The sequence below is a fragment of the Cyprinodon tularosa genome, unplaced genomic scaffold, assembly GCF_016077235.1.
Source record: "Cyprinodon tularosa strain WSP-4 unplaced genomic scaffold, ASM1607723v1 ctg361, whole genome shotgun sequence".
Taxonomy (NCBI): domain Eukaryota; kingdom Metazoa; phylum Chordata; class Actinopteri; order Cyprinodontiformes; family Cyprinodontidae; genus Cyprinodon; species Cyprinodon tularosa.
The window spans coordinates 270,105-284,087 of NW_024039076.1; the positions used below are offsets into that span (position 1 = coordinate 270,105).

At 41.3% G+C, this 13,983-nt stretch overlaps 1 protein-coding gene across 3 annotated transcripts in view; it reads right to left on the reverse strand.

Annotated features, from left to right (window-relative positions):
• Positions 1-3,604: 3,604 nt before the first annotated feature.
• ccdc71 (coiled-coil domain containing 71) overlaps positions 3,605-13,983 on the reverse strand; it is a 29,842-nt gene continuing 19,463 nt past the window's right edge. For 2 of the 3 annotated variants that reach the window (XM_038295862.1, XM_038295863.1), the window contains one exon: positions 3,605-6,539. In XM_038295862.1, the coding sequence (XP_038151790.1) occupies positions 5,462-6,529 (1,068 nt within the window). In that variant the 5' untranslated portion in view covers positions 6,530-6,539 and the 3' untranslated portion in view covers positions 3,605-5,461. Of the gene's footprint in view, positions 6,540-11,374; positions 11,400-13,983 lie in introns of those variants that run through there. The other variant, XM_038295864.1, reaches the window with a different exon arrangement.

Genomic DNA, 13,983 nt, shown 5'->3' on the forward strand with positions numbered 1-13,983 from the left:
CAGAGTCCCTATGAGATCTATTTGGTTGGATGGACTCGCCTGATCCCACCACCTTTGTCCTAGCGCCACGCCCTTTTTCAGTTAACAAGACAGGCAATCTCGTAGCCTAAAGTAACGTTTCCTTCTGATTGTACCCAGTAAACAGTGGCTCTTAACATCCTACACCAGGACCTGTTACTTTGATCCGATAGGGTTTTAGTGACTAAAAAACCCCAAGGGTGTTAACTTAAGTTTTGATACAATAATTTCATGTTCAAGTCTAGTTTATAACCATCAAGAAATGTATAAAAAGGTGACTCAATAAATCTAAAATCTGCTAGAATTCTGTATGCTTCTTTAATTAGAACAGGGGTGAGCAACTCCAGTCCTTGAGGTCTGGTTTCCAGCAACATTTAGATGGTTCCTTTGTCCAACACACCTGAATCAAATGGGGGAGGGGGGGAGGGGGTTCCGTTCGTTTCAAATAGAATGTTTTCTAAAGGCTTTGTTGGGCTACTGTATAAGAGCCACAAACTCAACGCTACTTGCTGAACTTTTTTGGAATGACTACGACCTGGATGGATGACGGAGAATCTTAACCAGCATAATTGATTAGAATGAGTTTAGCAATGAATTGCTAACAGAAATATCATGGAAATTTAAAAGCCAAATAAAAAAATACATAAAAATACTAAGGCTTTGTAAATATGAATACAAAGGTCTATAGGAAAGGTTTTGGATCTTTTGAAGGCAGACATTTTTACGGCAGATGAGAGTCTAAGGCAGCACTATGGTTGTTCTTACATGTTCAGATGGCGTTGTTAGGGGAGAGCTGCCTTTTTGTTAAACCCCAGTTTTCTCTTCCTTATGTGCTTATCACTTTTCTTTTACTTTGTTTTGTTTGTGAGTTGCCCTGAGTTCTCTCTGAAGCTTTTACCAGTCTGTACAGAAAAATCTGGATGATCCCCAACACAAAACAAAACGCAGAAACAAAAAGGCAGCTCTCCCCTACCAAAGCCCATTGAATGATTCAAAATAAGAACAAATGTACAAAGAAGTATTCTAGCTTACACAGCAGAGGAGTGCGGCAAACAAAAGGCCCAGAAGGGCAGCTTCACACCTGTGTGCAGGTGAATGCTGATTGGACTGAGACCCAGGAAGTAGTTCCCGATCATGGTTGGGCGGAGCCTACAACAGGACAAAACAAGAAAAATATCCACCTTGGGGAAGGAACACCTTTAACCTAAAACATTTGGGTGGCTTAGTGCGCATACAAGGATTTTTCTTCCTCTCAGATGAAAACACAGAAGCATGGCAGGGGTGCAGTGAGTGAGTGAAATGGAGTTCTTTCTGTAAACTGAGGCCCCGTCCACACGAAGACGAACCCTGGCCTAAACGCACAAATTTTTCACCAAACCAGCCTCTCATCCACACGAAGCCGGCGTTTCGGGGGTCTGTAAACGATAATTTTTTTATTCACCCTTCAGAGTGGGAAGATTCTGAAACGCCGTATTCGCGTTTCCATCTTTACACCCTAACCGCATTTTTTTTTTTTACACGCATGCGTCATAGCGTCGCCTCTAAACACGCAAGCGCGACACATCACAACAACAATGGCGCCGTTGCTGCTAATGCTACTCACCCTGCTGTCGGGCTGGTCGGGCTTACAACAGAATCTTCTTCTGGAATATCTCCAGGAAGAACAGAGCAATATCGACCACATAGTTCAGCACCTGAATTTGACTTAACCACGAAAATAGACCCGCAGGGCAACCATGTATAAATATTAGTGCGCATGCCCAACATTTCGCTTATTTTTGCTTTGGCACCACAGCGCCACTTACAGGCCTGGCATACATTTTGCAGCGTTTTCATGCATTCGTGTGGACGCTCACATTTATTTTACGTCTCCGTCTTTACGGCAAACGTTTTGGAAAATATCAGCGTTTCGTGTTCGTTTTGACTTCGTGTGGACGGGGCCTGACAGACTGTAGTAGCCACGTTTTCTCAGCCATGTCTTTGTCCAAATACGTTGTCGCCTCTTCTTTTTAGGGCTTTCAGCACAAAAATTGCACAAATTGCAATTTGTGCAATTTTGCATTATCACGGTTCCTACAGCATAAGGCAAGTTAAATTCAAGACTTTAAGACTTTTTAATGCCACTTGAAATAAAAATTTAAGACCAGAAACAAGAAAAACCCGCTCGCAACAACTTAACCCAAAGGTTTATTTGAACATAAACCACTGCACTGATGTTTCAAATGTTGAAAAGCTTCCCATACAGGAAAAAAGCTAAAAACACACAAATGACAGATATATTTTAACAATTATTTAACTGAATTCACAAACTTTGTTTTACCAGGGAACAAAACAAATCAGTTTTAAAGCCACAACATAACCAGTGCTAAGTCTTTTTAGCAGCTATTTTTCTTTGTATGGTTTTCTTAGTATGTTTGATTTGGTGATAAGTGGAGGCGTTGCAGAGACAAGGGTGGAACTAAACTGAGAAATACCGGCCGTTTCTCTGTAACTCCATTTTGACGCTTTGTGTTTCGTGCTTCGCATGTGTGACTCCACTGCCTTAATTCCCATCGTTCCGAGCTTGAATCGCTTCTTGCACTAAATCTACTGAGCCTCATGTATGTTCCCTGGTTTTAGCCATGGAGAAAACTCTTGGCTGGATAGACATTTTTCGAGATTTTGGTTACATTTACACTTGCTTATATTTTCCAGACAAAAGTTAATGGCGCATCTCCCAAATGTTCCAGCCGCAACAACGCTTTCATTGATTCCGCTATCGCGATGGCACCAAAAATAAATCATAATACAAATAATCGTATTTATGATGTTTTAAAAATTAAGAACTACGAAAGACTGATTTAAGACATTTTAATACCAATTAAGGCCTTAGTTTTATTTTGAATAATTCAATGCCTTTTAAGACTTTTTAGGCATAATCAGGAACCCTGATTATGCCTCCTTTTGCATTATTCAAAAGGAGGCCTCGACACTTTCGTCTTTTTCCTCTCCTACTCGTATGGCTTCTGGATAGATGAGTCCGAGTAGCGCCATCTCACTGCGGAGCTGAGTCCGACATGTTTTTTAGACATTGAGCGTGAGCAGATAGATCGCATCAGAGCATCGGGTCGCACAGTGTGAGAACAAACACCGTGAGCTGTGTTACACAAATCATGTACATATAAAGTAACTCTAGCCAGATGTCAGTTGATTGATGGGGCCCCAACTAGCCTTTTCTGAATCTGTTAGGGATTCTGGAGGATTCCACTTTCCTGTAATCATGTGGGCTAACTGGAGGGAAATATTAAATCTGTATGGAAGGAGGCGGCCTTGAACCATTGGATGTTTCTTAAAGCCGTTTCTGGTAAACCTACCTGTTTTGTTTTCTTTCGTTTTGTATATTTTCAGACCAGATAGATGGATCAGCCAACCTTGGGTGACATTCCATGTGTGCAACAGTAGCGAAGGGGAAAACTGGAAGTAGGCGCCAAAAAATACAAAGTAAAAGAAATGAATAAAAAAAGCATAAAACTGATTGCAGTCTGAAATAATCTTATTCAACATGTGAGTTTTTTTGTATAAAAATCGTCTCACTTAAAGATTAAAATTTTTTTTAATGTTTATTGAACAAAAAAGTTTTTCAAAGATCATGTAGGAAATACATTATAATACAAATGTTGCACAAACAAGACAGAAACAGTCTAGAAAAGGGCATGGACACGAAGACTGCGGAGGGGGGGGGATCATACGGCTCACCAGAACAGATAAAGAATCTGTAAAGGTGATCACCCAACACTGATGCAGTCTCAGTTAAAACAGGGAAATAGATGTCGTCACAGAAACAACCTTAGTTTGATCTTTAAACCAATCGCCACCTGCAAATCTTGATTTTTATTTTTTCTACCATTCAAATCCTTTCACAGAATTAGAACTGCAAATACTTCAAACTAGTTTTATGTACCAGCTTTTTTCTGAACCTTTCAAACATGGCTGAATAACCCAAACAAATAAAAGCTTCAGAAATGTTACTTGAAAAGGTTTTTTTTTTTCTTTCACAAAGCTACTTTCAGTTTGTGTATAAGCATTTGGGGGGAAAAGGATTGCTTAGGTCTCAGAGCCTGGTTCTGTACCGATGAATACACAGAGCTGACACAGATGACATGACAATGGACTTCGCTGGTTCCTCACAGTATAAACTCTTTGAGCAGCATGGACAACAGTTTGTCATGCTCACCCCAACCTGTAGGGGGCAGCAGTGCTGACACTGCCTAAAGAGAAGTCGCTGCTCCTGAATGCATCGATCTGAACTAGACATTAAAGGAACGGACATTCTTGGACCAGCACCAACAACAAAAGTTAGCACCTGTTGCACAAACCAGTGTAGACTCAAAAAATTATTTATTTTTTTATAAAGAGATCTTAAAATTATCTAGATTCTGCAATCCGGCTGTCTTTGTGTGCAGGACCAGATATATGGATCATTTAGCTCAGGGCAAAAAGGAGATTGGAGACAAGAATTGATGCAAGCGTTTTTTTAAAATGGGAATAAGAGAGCGTAACCCCAGAAAGTGTTAAAATCAACTGATTATTATAAAACGCTTGCAGAAACTTGGAAAAAAAATGATCAGACTAATGAAGAATCTTAGGAAACTTAACCCAGAACCGATGAACTGAATATAAATATTCTTAGATCTCCTCAATCACAAAGCTGGAAACAATAAAAGGCCATTTATGTTTTTGATGTTTTTTTTTTCCAAGAATAATTTCTTTAAGTTTTGTAACTAAGAGTCAAATATTCCCTGCAGTAACATTTAATATACAATGTATTTCTCAGTCAACCAAAGGAACACTTTGTGAATAACTTAACATCTAATTTACGTTTCTGCGGCCCTCAAACCTGTACTACCTCTCAAAGATTGAAAATAATAAAAAAACTAATTAAAAACAGAAACTAAATATTTCCCCCTTCTAGTTGAAATTCAGTAAAAAAAAAAAAACAAGACTTCATTTTTCTTTCTTTCAAGGGAAAAGAGCAGAGCGGCAAAAAAGTGAAAAATACTTACATTTCTAACAAAATGCAGTTCCGTTTAATTGAGTTTAAATATTTTCACAACAGTGGTCCGTACTCAACACCTTAAAGGGCAGGAGACTGACCTATATCTGCGGACGTCGTGTCCAAATGAGCAGCTGGATGACTGGAGGTTTCCGTTAGATTGTGGCATCGACTAAACACAGTGAACATGTACCACCTCAGGGACGACAGACGGGGCTTTTCCAAGCAAACTGTACGTCAGATGCTTCTGTTAGGATCCACAAGTTCCAGAAACTCCTATCGTGAGCCCAACACCTGGCATAACCACTTTTAAGATATCTGCTATGAACACGGCCCCCGGCAGCGCAGAGGCCAACAAATGGAAAAAAACTAAAATCTGCTAAGGACAGAGAGTTTTGGGTTGGGTTTTTTTTAATTCTTCTGAAATCTGAAGTCTCTCAGCACATGGTTGAGAGGTTGGATCTGAATCACTGGAGAAAGGTTGACCTGCAGAATCTTTTGCGCTTTCCTGCAGGCCTCGGCTACGGACCGAGAGTCATCCACTTTTATAACTTTCCGCCTTAAATCTTTCTTGTCCTTCCAGCTATTCCTTTGCCTCGCAGAGCCAGTTATTCCCTTGGATCCAGGGACTTCTTGGTGGAGACAGTTACCCCTCCAGCCGTTGCTGGTCAATTCTGTGTGAGTCTGTGAGAACCCCCGACCGTTAGCATAGAAGACCGGAGCCGAATCCCCTATGAGAGCGCCATCCAGTCGGATCGGACAGGACAGACTCTTCTGGCTGAACAAGGCCACGGCTTTAGTGGGTGCCCCACCGCCGTTCTGAGAAGGCTGAGAGGGTATTCCTGATAGTGTCATCGGGTGCGTCTGCGGTGAAAAGGTAACGGCGGGCATCTCGGATTCCCAAACAGTTTGGATCTGGAGTCTGGCCGTGTGGAAGCCAGACAGACCTTGGATACTGGTCAGTCTGAGGCACGGCTGGATGTCGGCCTCTAACATTTCTACAGTTTGCATGGGTGTCCTGCTGCAGACGATGGCATGATGGTCCATCAGCATCTCTGGAGGCCGAATCCCTTGAATCCTTGGGTTGCTCCTCTCAGTGGTGTTCCAGGATGGGTGCACCTCCCGCTTCTTGACCTGAGGCCTCCTCTTCCTCTTCTTAGCAGTGGGTCTAACATTCTTGTTGACCAACTTGAGCATTTCTTCAGTCATGGGAAGGCTTGTGCAGGAGCGGTAGCAGTAAACATCTTTGCTCCGCAGGATGGTGGGCTTGTGACCTTCCTCACTCAGCTCCTGGAGGAAAGTCACCAGCTCCTCGGTGCTCGAGAGGTCTCTAGACATGGGGCTAAGGATCTTCAGAGCATCCAGAAGGACATTTTGCCCGGCTGACGAGATGCGGGACCAGGAGTGGACAGCCTTCCGCTCCTCATTTGTGAACGCCAATGGCCGGCGGACCATGGGACCTTGAGGTGTGGCTGCCATGTTTGTGAATCTGTATGGGAAAATAAACAAATAAAGCATTAGCAAGATTGCTAATTGATTAAAATGGAGCCATAAGCTCAACCTCAGAATGTGACCAATGTTTACCCATCAGAATCGGTGGACTTTTTACATTTTACAGATATTAACTTTAGTTGCTTGATTGGTGGTGATGCAGCTAGTGACCAAGAGGTTGTATACAGTAATTATTATTTAAAAAAAACTTTGAATGCAAGAAAACACTTCAAACGAGTGAATAAAGTGAATGTCATTGGTCCTTTATCAAGGGGGGCCGGCAAGCAAGTTTGGTTGTGGCCTGTTTGTCGGAAGCATCTTGCTAACCAGTTAGCAACATAGTGCTAGTAGGTTCCCAATGGGAAATTCCATTGGGACCAATTAGCACTAAATTAGTGACTTAGAAACAACACTGTCAAGGAACGCTATGGACAGAGGAAACATGCAAGAGGAGGAGAGTTTAGTGTCGGAGGTCGTGGATGAGTCTCCTCCGTCATCCATTTTTTATTTAGAGGAGGAAAGTGGGGACGAAGATGTTGTGGAAGAGGACGCCAGAAGCTTGGTTTGGTGTAGAAGGCTTCCAGCCGTACATGTTTGAGCCCTTGCCTCGCAACGCTGACAGTTCTGTTAGCTCTACGTCTGCAGAAGACACAGACGTCCATCCCCGTGAACACTGGGACGGAACTCAATGGAAAAGGAAAGGATTCTGATTTCACCGTTGCGTATATTAGCTGTGACATATGAATCAAGATGCTAGATTAATGGCAAGAGAGTAGCTGAAACAACAGCTAGGAAGACAAAAGGTGGAAAATAAAAGTGACGCATTTGTTAAAGGTAAGCTCATTGTTTACATTTTGAAGTTTTCTCTCTCTGGTTCTTTTTCCTGATAAGAGATCACTCAGGACGAACACTTTAAATAACACTTTATAACCTATAGGTATTAAATAACCAGGAGACATGACAACAGATTTTGAAAGAGATTGTAATCTAACTCAGATCAGAGAAGTTGTTTAGGGTTACAGAAGGCAGCTGCTTACCAACCGGGCTCACATCTCATAAAGTGGCCATGATTAACAGTTAAGAGAAGCATTTTATACATCTCCAGTCTGCAAAATCACATCATTACATAACAAAGGTTTGCAAATAAGGAGACATCCATGGCTCCAGCCTTAACAAAAGATTACACTTTCTTCTTAGCTGAAGGACTTCGCTCTCATTCCATTCCCATATCTTTGCCACGTACAAAATGAAGATAATAAATGTATATCTGGGGAATTAGATAAACTACTGGGGAAAACATCAGTTCTGAAACACAACAGGCAGGTAATAATAGGGTGTAATAAACTCACACATCCTTAATTAAGTATCCTAAAATATTAATCTGAGGTATGATTAGTACAACATAAGACCTGTAGTCATCATCAACTAATAATCCCACCCCAAAATGTATGGCTGCTTAGTGATATTGATGACTGTTGGAGGAGGATTGGCGGTATCTGGGTCAATCCCGGCATCACTGTGTCCAGCATTGCTTTTGATTTAAGATGTTTTTTTAGAAGCTGGTTCCTCTGTTGATACGATAGATTTGCGTTTTTGATTTACATGCACAATCTAAGGTGGACAGCGTTGAGAGTTCCAGTGGTACGTTTATGCGTTGGGAGTGGCGCATTTCGTGCATTCTGGCGTCCAAGCATTCAGGTGTTGGAGCATCCGAGCGTTCAGTGCTGGAGTTCAGTAAATTGAGCTTTTGCCACTGGATGCAAGAGCGTCAACCGATCAGAAAAGCTGAATCAGGAGTTTTTCGGGGAGACAGACACTACCTGCAAGCTCTCACTGCTTCTGCAGACATTCTGCATATGAAAAATAAAAAAATAACAAGGGAGTTAAAACTCCAAAGGTTAAAAAAAAAAAGAAAAGAAAAAAACAGACAGAGACCTGATCATTTAACTTTGTGCTGCAAGCTGGATTCTCGCGAGAAATTAGTTTTCAGTTTCACAACAAATATGCGATCCACCACCGGGTCGGATCAATGACGTGCCAGCAGTTTTTTGGGGGGCGGGACATGTAGGAATGACGACAGGCAGAAGGGCCTTGCTGGAGCATTACAAACAAGGCTACGCTGGAGGACTTACCTGTCGATTACACTATTGACTCGGTTTTAGCTCAAATAGCGACAGTTTCTCCTTTAAAAAAAGGAGCAAAGAGGAGTACTTTGTACATAGAAAATATGTCTGCGCTTTTCTTCCAACAGGATTTCGAGAAAAGTTTGATTTATCAACCAATCAGCTCAAAGTATTGTACTAAACGTTCCTCTTTTTCACGGACAGACTGAAGATCAAGAAATCATAGATAGATAACATAGAACTACCCAAGTTAACTAGAAATGTTAAAACGGAAAAAATATTCTATTGGATTTTTTGGTACTTGCAGTTTTTTACCACAAACCCTAAAAACAGCAGGAAACTCCCCACAGGCAGAGAGCTCCCAGTGGGGATTTTCAGCACTACCTCCCTACAGTATGTTGGAGATCTGGCACTCCAAACAAGAACTGTTTATTTTAGTTGGATCATAACCCTGATGAACTGGCTGCACAGATAATGTTTGGAGGTGGACCTTCTCACTTAAAAACATTAAAAGTATTTTTCCAACTCAAAAGAAAATAAAGCCAAGCTGGATTCTAGCTTGAATCTACAAAACAGACCAGATAAACAACCAGAGAACAGAGCATCCAGAACGTCGTAGCATCAAAGCACCTTGACCAAAGATTCATCTAGGATCTGACCCAACATCAAGATTTCTGATTCTGAGCATTTTGAAGAACAAGAAATAAGAAGAGGAAGAGCGAGCTCCAGTGAGTAGCAGAGATGTTCTTCTGCATCTAAATCTGAAAAGACTACATTAGTAGCTACACATCCCTTCGGGCAAGTGACTTTCACATTTCATTTGCCCAGAAACAATTTTTACTTGCCCAGTATAATGTTTGATAAATATAGTTCCTAATATTCATTTTTGTATATATATCAATGAAACATGTTTGTTCTTTAAATGTTTTTTGTAATTCAGTATTTTTTAAGTTTCCAGGTTCCTGGTGTGTATCTGCATGCGTCAGATGATGAACTCAAGCCTACATTACCGTGTTAACATGCTTTTCAATCCTTCCTCACATTCTTTTCAAACTAAACTTTGCTTTAAACTGTTTATGTGCTTGGAAAAAGATAAATTGTAATGTTAAAAAAAAAAAAAAAAAAAAACTTGACAGGTTAAAAACTTACACTTCTACTACTCACCATTTTAACATGTTTAGCTCTATAACATTTAAATGCACCACTCCAATGTCTAAGAGAAAAACATTTAATGAACATTTTTTAATGTATGACCTGCATCACTGTACAGAAGACTGCCATATGATAGAAATAGTTACACTGTGCGCATACAGTTATTATTTACCTAATCCCTGACTGATAATTTTTTAATCTAGCGTGTATTATAGTATAGATTAAATTCATCATCCAGCTGCTGCTCTGCAGAATTCTCTCCCCAAGGAGAGGAAAAATCACGCCATCTAGCGGAAAATCACACGGCTTTTTCAAATAACGCGAGAATGTGTACAAAACAACAAAAATGGCACCGGCAACGCTTGTGGGTCGTTTTCAATTAATGTTGGTGATTTTAAAGAAATTTTGAGTGATAAATATTTTTTTTTTTTAAATCATTGCATTTGCCTGGCGGGCAAATGCAATAATCGCAAAAAAATTGTTCTCTCCCGACAATAAAAACTACTTGCCCCGGAAGATTGGGCAATGGTTAACATCGAGCCCATCATCGCCATGATTGTTTTAAAAAGGGAATTTCCCGCATTACAAAAACGAATTTGCGGTGATGGATCAGATGCTGGTGAAGATTCTCAGTCACTTAGGTCATAGTCATTCCGTAAAAGTTTAAAAAAACAATCCACTGGACTTGGTTTCCAAGGTCTTAAAGGGATAGTTCGGTATTTTTGACATGAATCTGTATGGCATCCCCATCACCAGTGTCATGCAATCACACTGACTTACCCCTGGCAGCGTCCTGTGAGCAGAGTTCTCGTCCAGCTTTGGTCAAGCCAAAAGTAGTCCGGCAGGTTTGCTAGACCCAGCGAAATAAAACGTTTCTCTTCCCAAAACATTATGTGTTCAAAAGAGTGATATTTTTGCATCCCAAAAACATTGTAGTGGAAAAAGTCACACGTCGTTATCACTTGGTCCTATTTTCTCTCTGTTCGTATCAGTGCGCGCCGTCATTCAGACAGCTAGGGCCTACTAACCTGAAAACAGCCAGATGCATGTCTCCCTCCGCCCAGCTAGGAGCTAGGCGGAGGGAGACATGCATCTGGCTGTTGTTGAGCTATGCAAACATGCATATTGAAACTGACGAGTGGGTTGTTTGGTTCCATTCTTAGCCTGTGATATCTGAAACCTTTCTATGATTTTGAGAGGTCGGTCGTTAAAGGGGGGATTGTCACCTGTAATACCTGAAACCTATCTAGGATGATGTCTATGATTTTTGAAAGCTTCCTGGTGGGGAAGTGAAATGTCTTCAAACCTTGGAAACAAAGTTCAGTGGATTGTTTTTTTAAAACTTTTATGGAATGGATCAGATAATGCGTTATTCTCGTGGTGAATTTCAGGCCCTGCGACAATGAACCCTCGACAGCCAAGCACTCAAGGTGATTACAACAACGAAACCAAGGTGAGAGACACAGCTACAGGGGTGTGGTTTATCTAAAGAAACATTTCAAATGACATTACAACAATTTTTGTTAAAAAAAAACCTTTGGACTGTCAGCATTCTTACATAGACTGTGGAAACTTGCCAGTAAGGGCTTCAAGCTCCTAACAAAGTTTAGTCCAAGAAGCTATGTCACCCCCAGATTTCACATCCTCCACCAGCGTTCCGCCCCGCTCACGTACGTCGTGCGGAGTACTTGTAAAGTCATGTTAATCAATGAGAACTGTTCCACATCCACTGCTACTCCACCGCATGTCTCCTTCTACGTGCTCCTTTTCTGTCCTTCACCATCAAAACACGGAGCCGAGCTATTTCTTGCTCCACTCCGGTCCAGCCAGGTAAAGATCTGCAATAGCAATCGCACCAAACAGGAAGAAGAAAGGCGAGAAGGTTTATCAAATTAAAATATTGTAACAACAGCTCGGTAATAACTACAAATTAGAACACAATTCTTATATATTCCCAAAAACTAAAAGTGTTTACTTCAATGATTGGATGCAAACTATTGGTACTTCAACATACCAGGAAAGCAGATTTCTCATCTCAATCAAAATATTTATTTTATACTAAGAGGCTTAAAAGTTTAATCAAATCCGGTCACAACTTCTTATCGCAGGCATGGCTGAAGAGATGCTGATTTTTGAAGTAGAGAACAAACACAGTTCATACAATCCAATTTTATATGATTCTTTTCATCCCGGTTATAAAAATCCACAACAAAAAACAAAAAAATATGGGGGCAGAAACTGCACATATGCTGGATGCTGATGGGGATTTTTTAAACATGTCATTAAATTGAGCGTTCATTTCTGAATGTTTTGTTGCTATGAATTTAACAGTAATATTGTGCATGCCGTCCTTGGGCTTTAAGGAAGTCAGAGCGGAGCAAGACGGGAGGAACAGGCAGGCTGTAGGCTTTGCTTTATGCAGGCGGTCTGGAACGGAGCGGATAGAGGGAGACGGAGGGTGAGGAATCTGGGGGTTAGACCTTACAAGCTCTCTGAAACTAGATGTTGTGAATAGGATGGTCTGTCCAGTCAACAGGTCATCAGCAACAACCATAAAGCCAACAAAAATTAAAAAAAAAACAAAAAAGACAACTACCACAAATGGTTCTTCTTTCCTTAATCCATTCCATAAGGCATCTCTTCACTTTCATGGTCAGAATATCTGACAGGATTATTAAAATCCTTGATCCTGAATGTAGAAAAGATGAAGATCATCTTGGACTTCAGGAAAAACCGGCCTAACCACACTCCACTGCTCATCAATCGCTCAGCTGTAGAGGTGGCCAGCAGCACCAAAATCCTGGGGGTGCACATCACAGACACCCTCACCTGGACTGGAAACACCACCGCACTGGTTAAAAGGGCACAAAAATGTTTCTACTTCCTGCGGAGGATGAGGAGAGCCCGCCTGCCCCCACCCATCCTCCCCACCTTCTACAGTAGCACCATAGAGAGCGTTCTGACCTGCTGTCTCACTGTGTGGTGTTGAGGCTGCAGCGCCTCAGACTGGAAGAAGGTGAGAAAAGCAGAGAGGATCATGGGGGCTCCTCTTCCCTCCATTAAAGACATTTCATCCCAGCGCTGCGTGTGCCGAGCCCGTGACATCATCAATGATGTCCTCAGCCACTCTTTCATCATCTCCTCATCCATCCAGCCCTTTTCATTTGCCTTAATAACGACTCCAGCTGGAAAAGTCTCGTAAGGCAAAGTCTTTCTCTTAAAAATCCCCATAGGCGGCAGTTTCTGTCCATTTGCGTGGCATCCAAGCACAACACACAATCCACGCCCACACTTCCCCCTTTAACGTTCTCATGGTGGTCTCAATAACGTCCGCAGTAACAACAAACATAGGGTGCACCGCACATTTTGAGTGAAAAAAAAGACGTTTATATGCGCCTTATAGTCGCGAAAATACGGTAACTGACTCCAGATCACACTGATAACACCAATCCAAAACTCTGCACATTTTCACCACACAGATTTAATGCCCTGAACTTCCATATCAATGTCTTTTTTTTTCTCCCACACCGTTTACATTTGATCACTGCTGTACTTCATGGAATGGAAATGTTATGAAAGCTGTACAAAAAAGGAAATTTCATTTTGTATACACTGTGAATACAAAATGACAAAATAAACTACAAATTGTCTCTTGTTCTTCTATTTCTGGGCTAAACGTTGTCTCTTTTTCTGCTGTCTTCCGGTGCACAGCCACAAAGACCCATTCTTCCTTACCCCAGTCTCAGACAAAGGGTTGCTGAAGCTGCCTCCAATGGGGAGAATTCACGACGGCTCACCTAGAAGCCAATGCATGCTTTCCCAATAATAGTGTCTCTGGTCAACTCTGCCAGCAGCAACAATGCAGTCCCCTTCCTTTTCTAACAGCAGCATAAGCCGTGAAGCAAGACAACCAACAATGAGAGGTGATAAGAGACAGCAGTGAGCAGATAGAATTAGTCTAGAGGTTTGGACAAAGTGCTCACTGCTGAAACTATTTATATAGCACCTTTGAGATTAACATCAGGGTACTTCACAAAGAGAGCAAGGAAATACAACAAAACATTTAACTAATTAAAGGCAAATAATCTAGACAAAATAATGATCGTAATCATAAAGAGTATCGATTCATGTTTTTTTTTTCTCTGGTCTATTTTTATCCATTTGCTC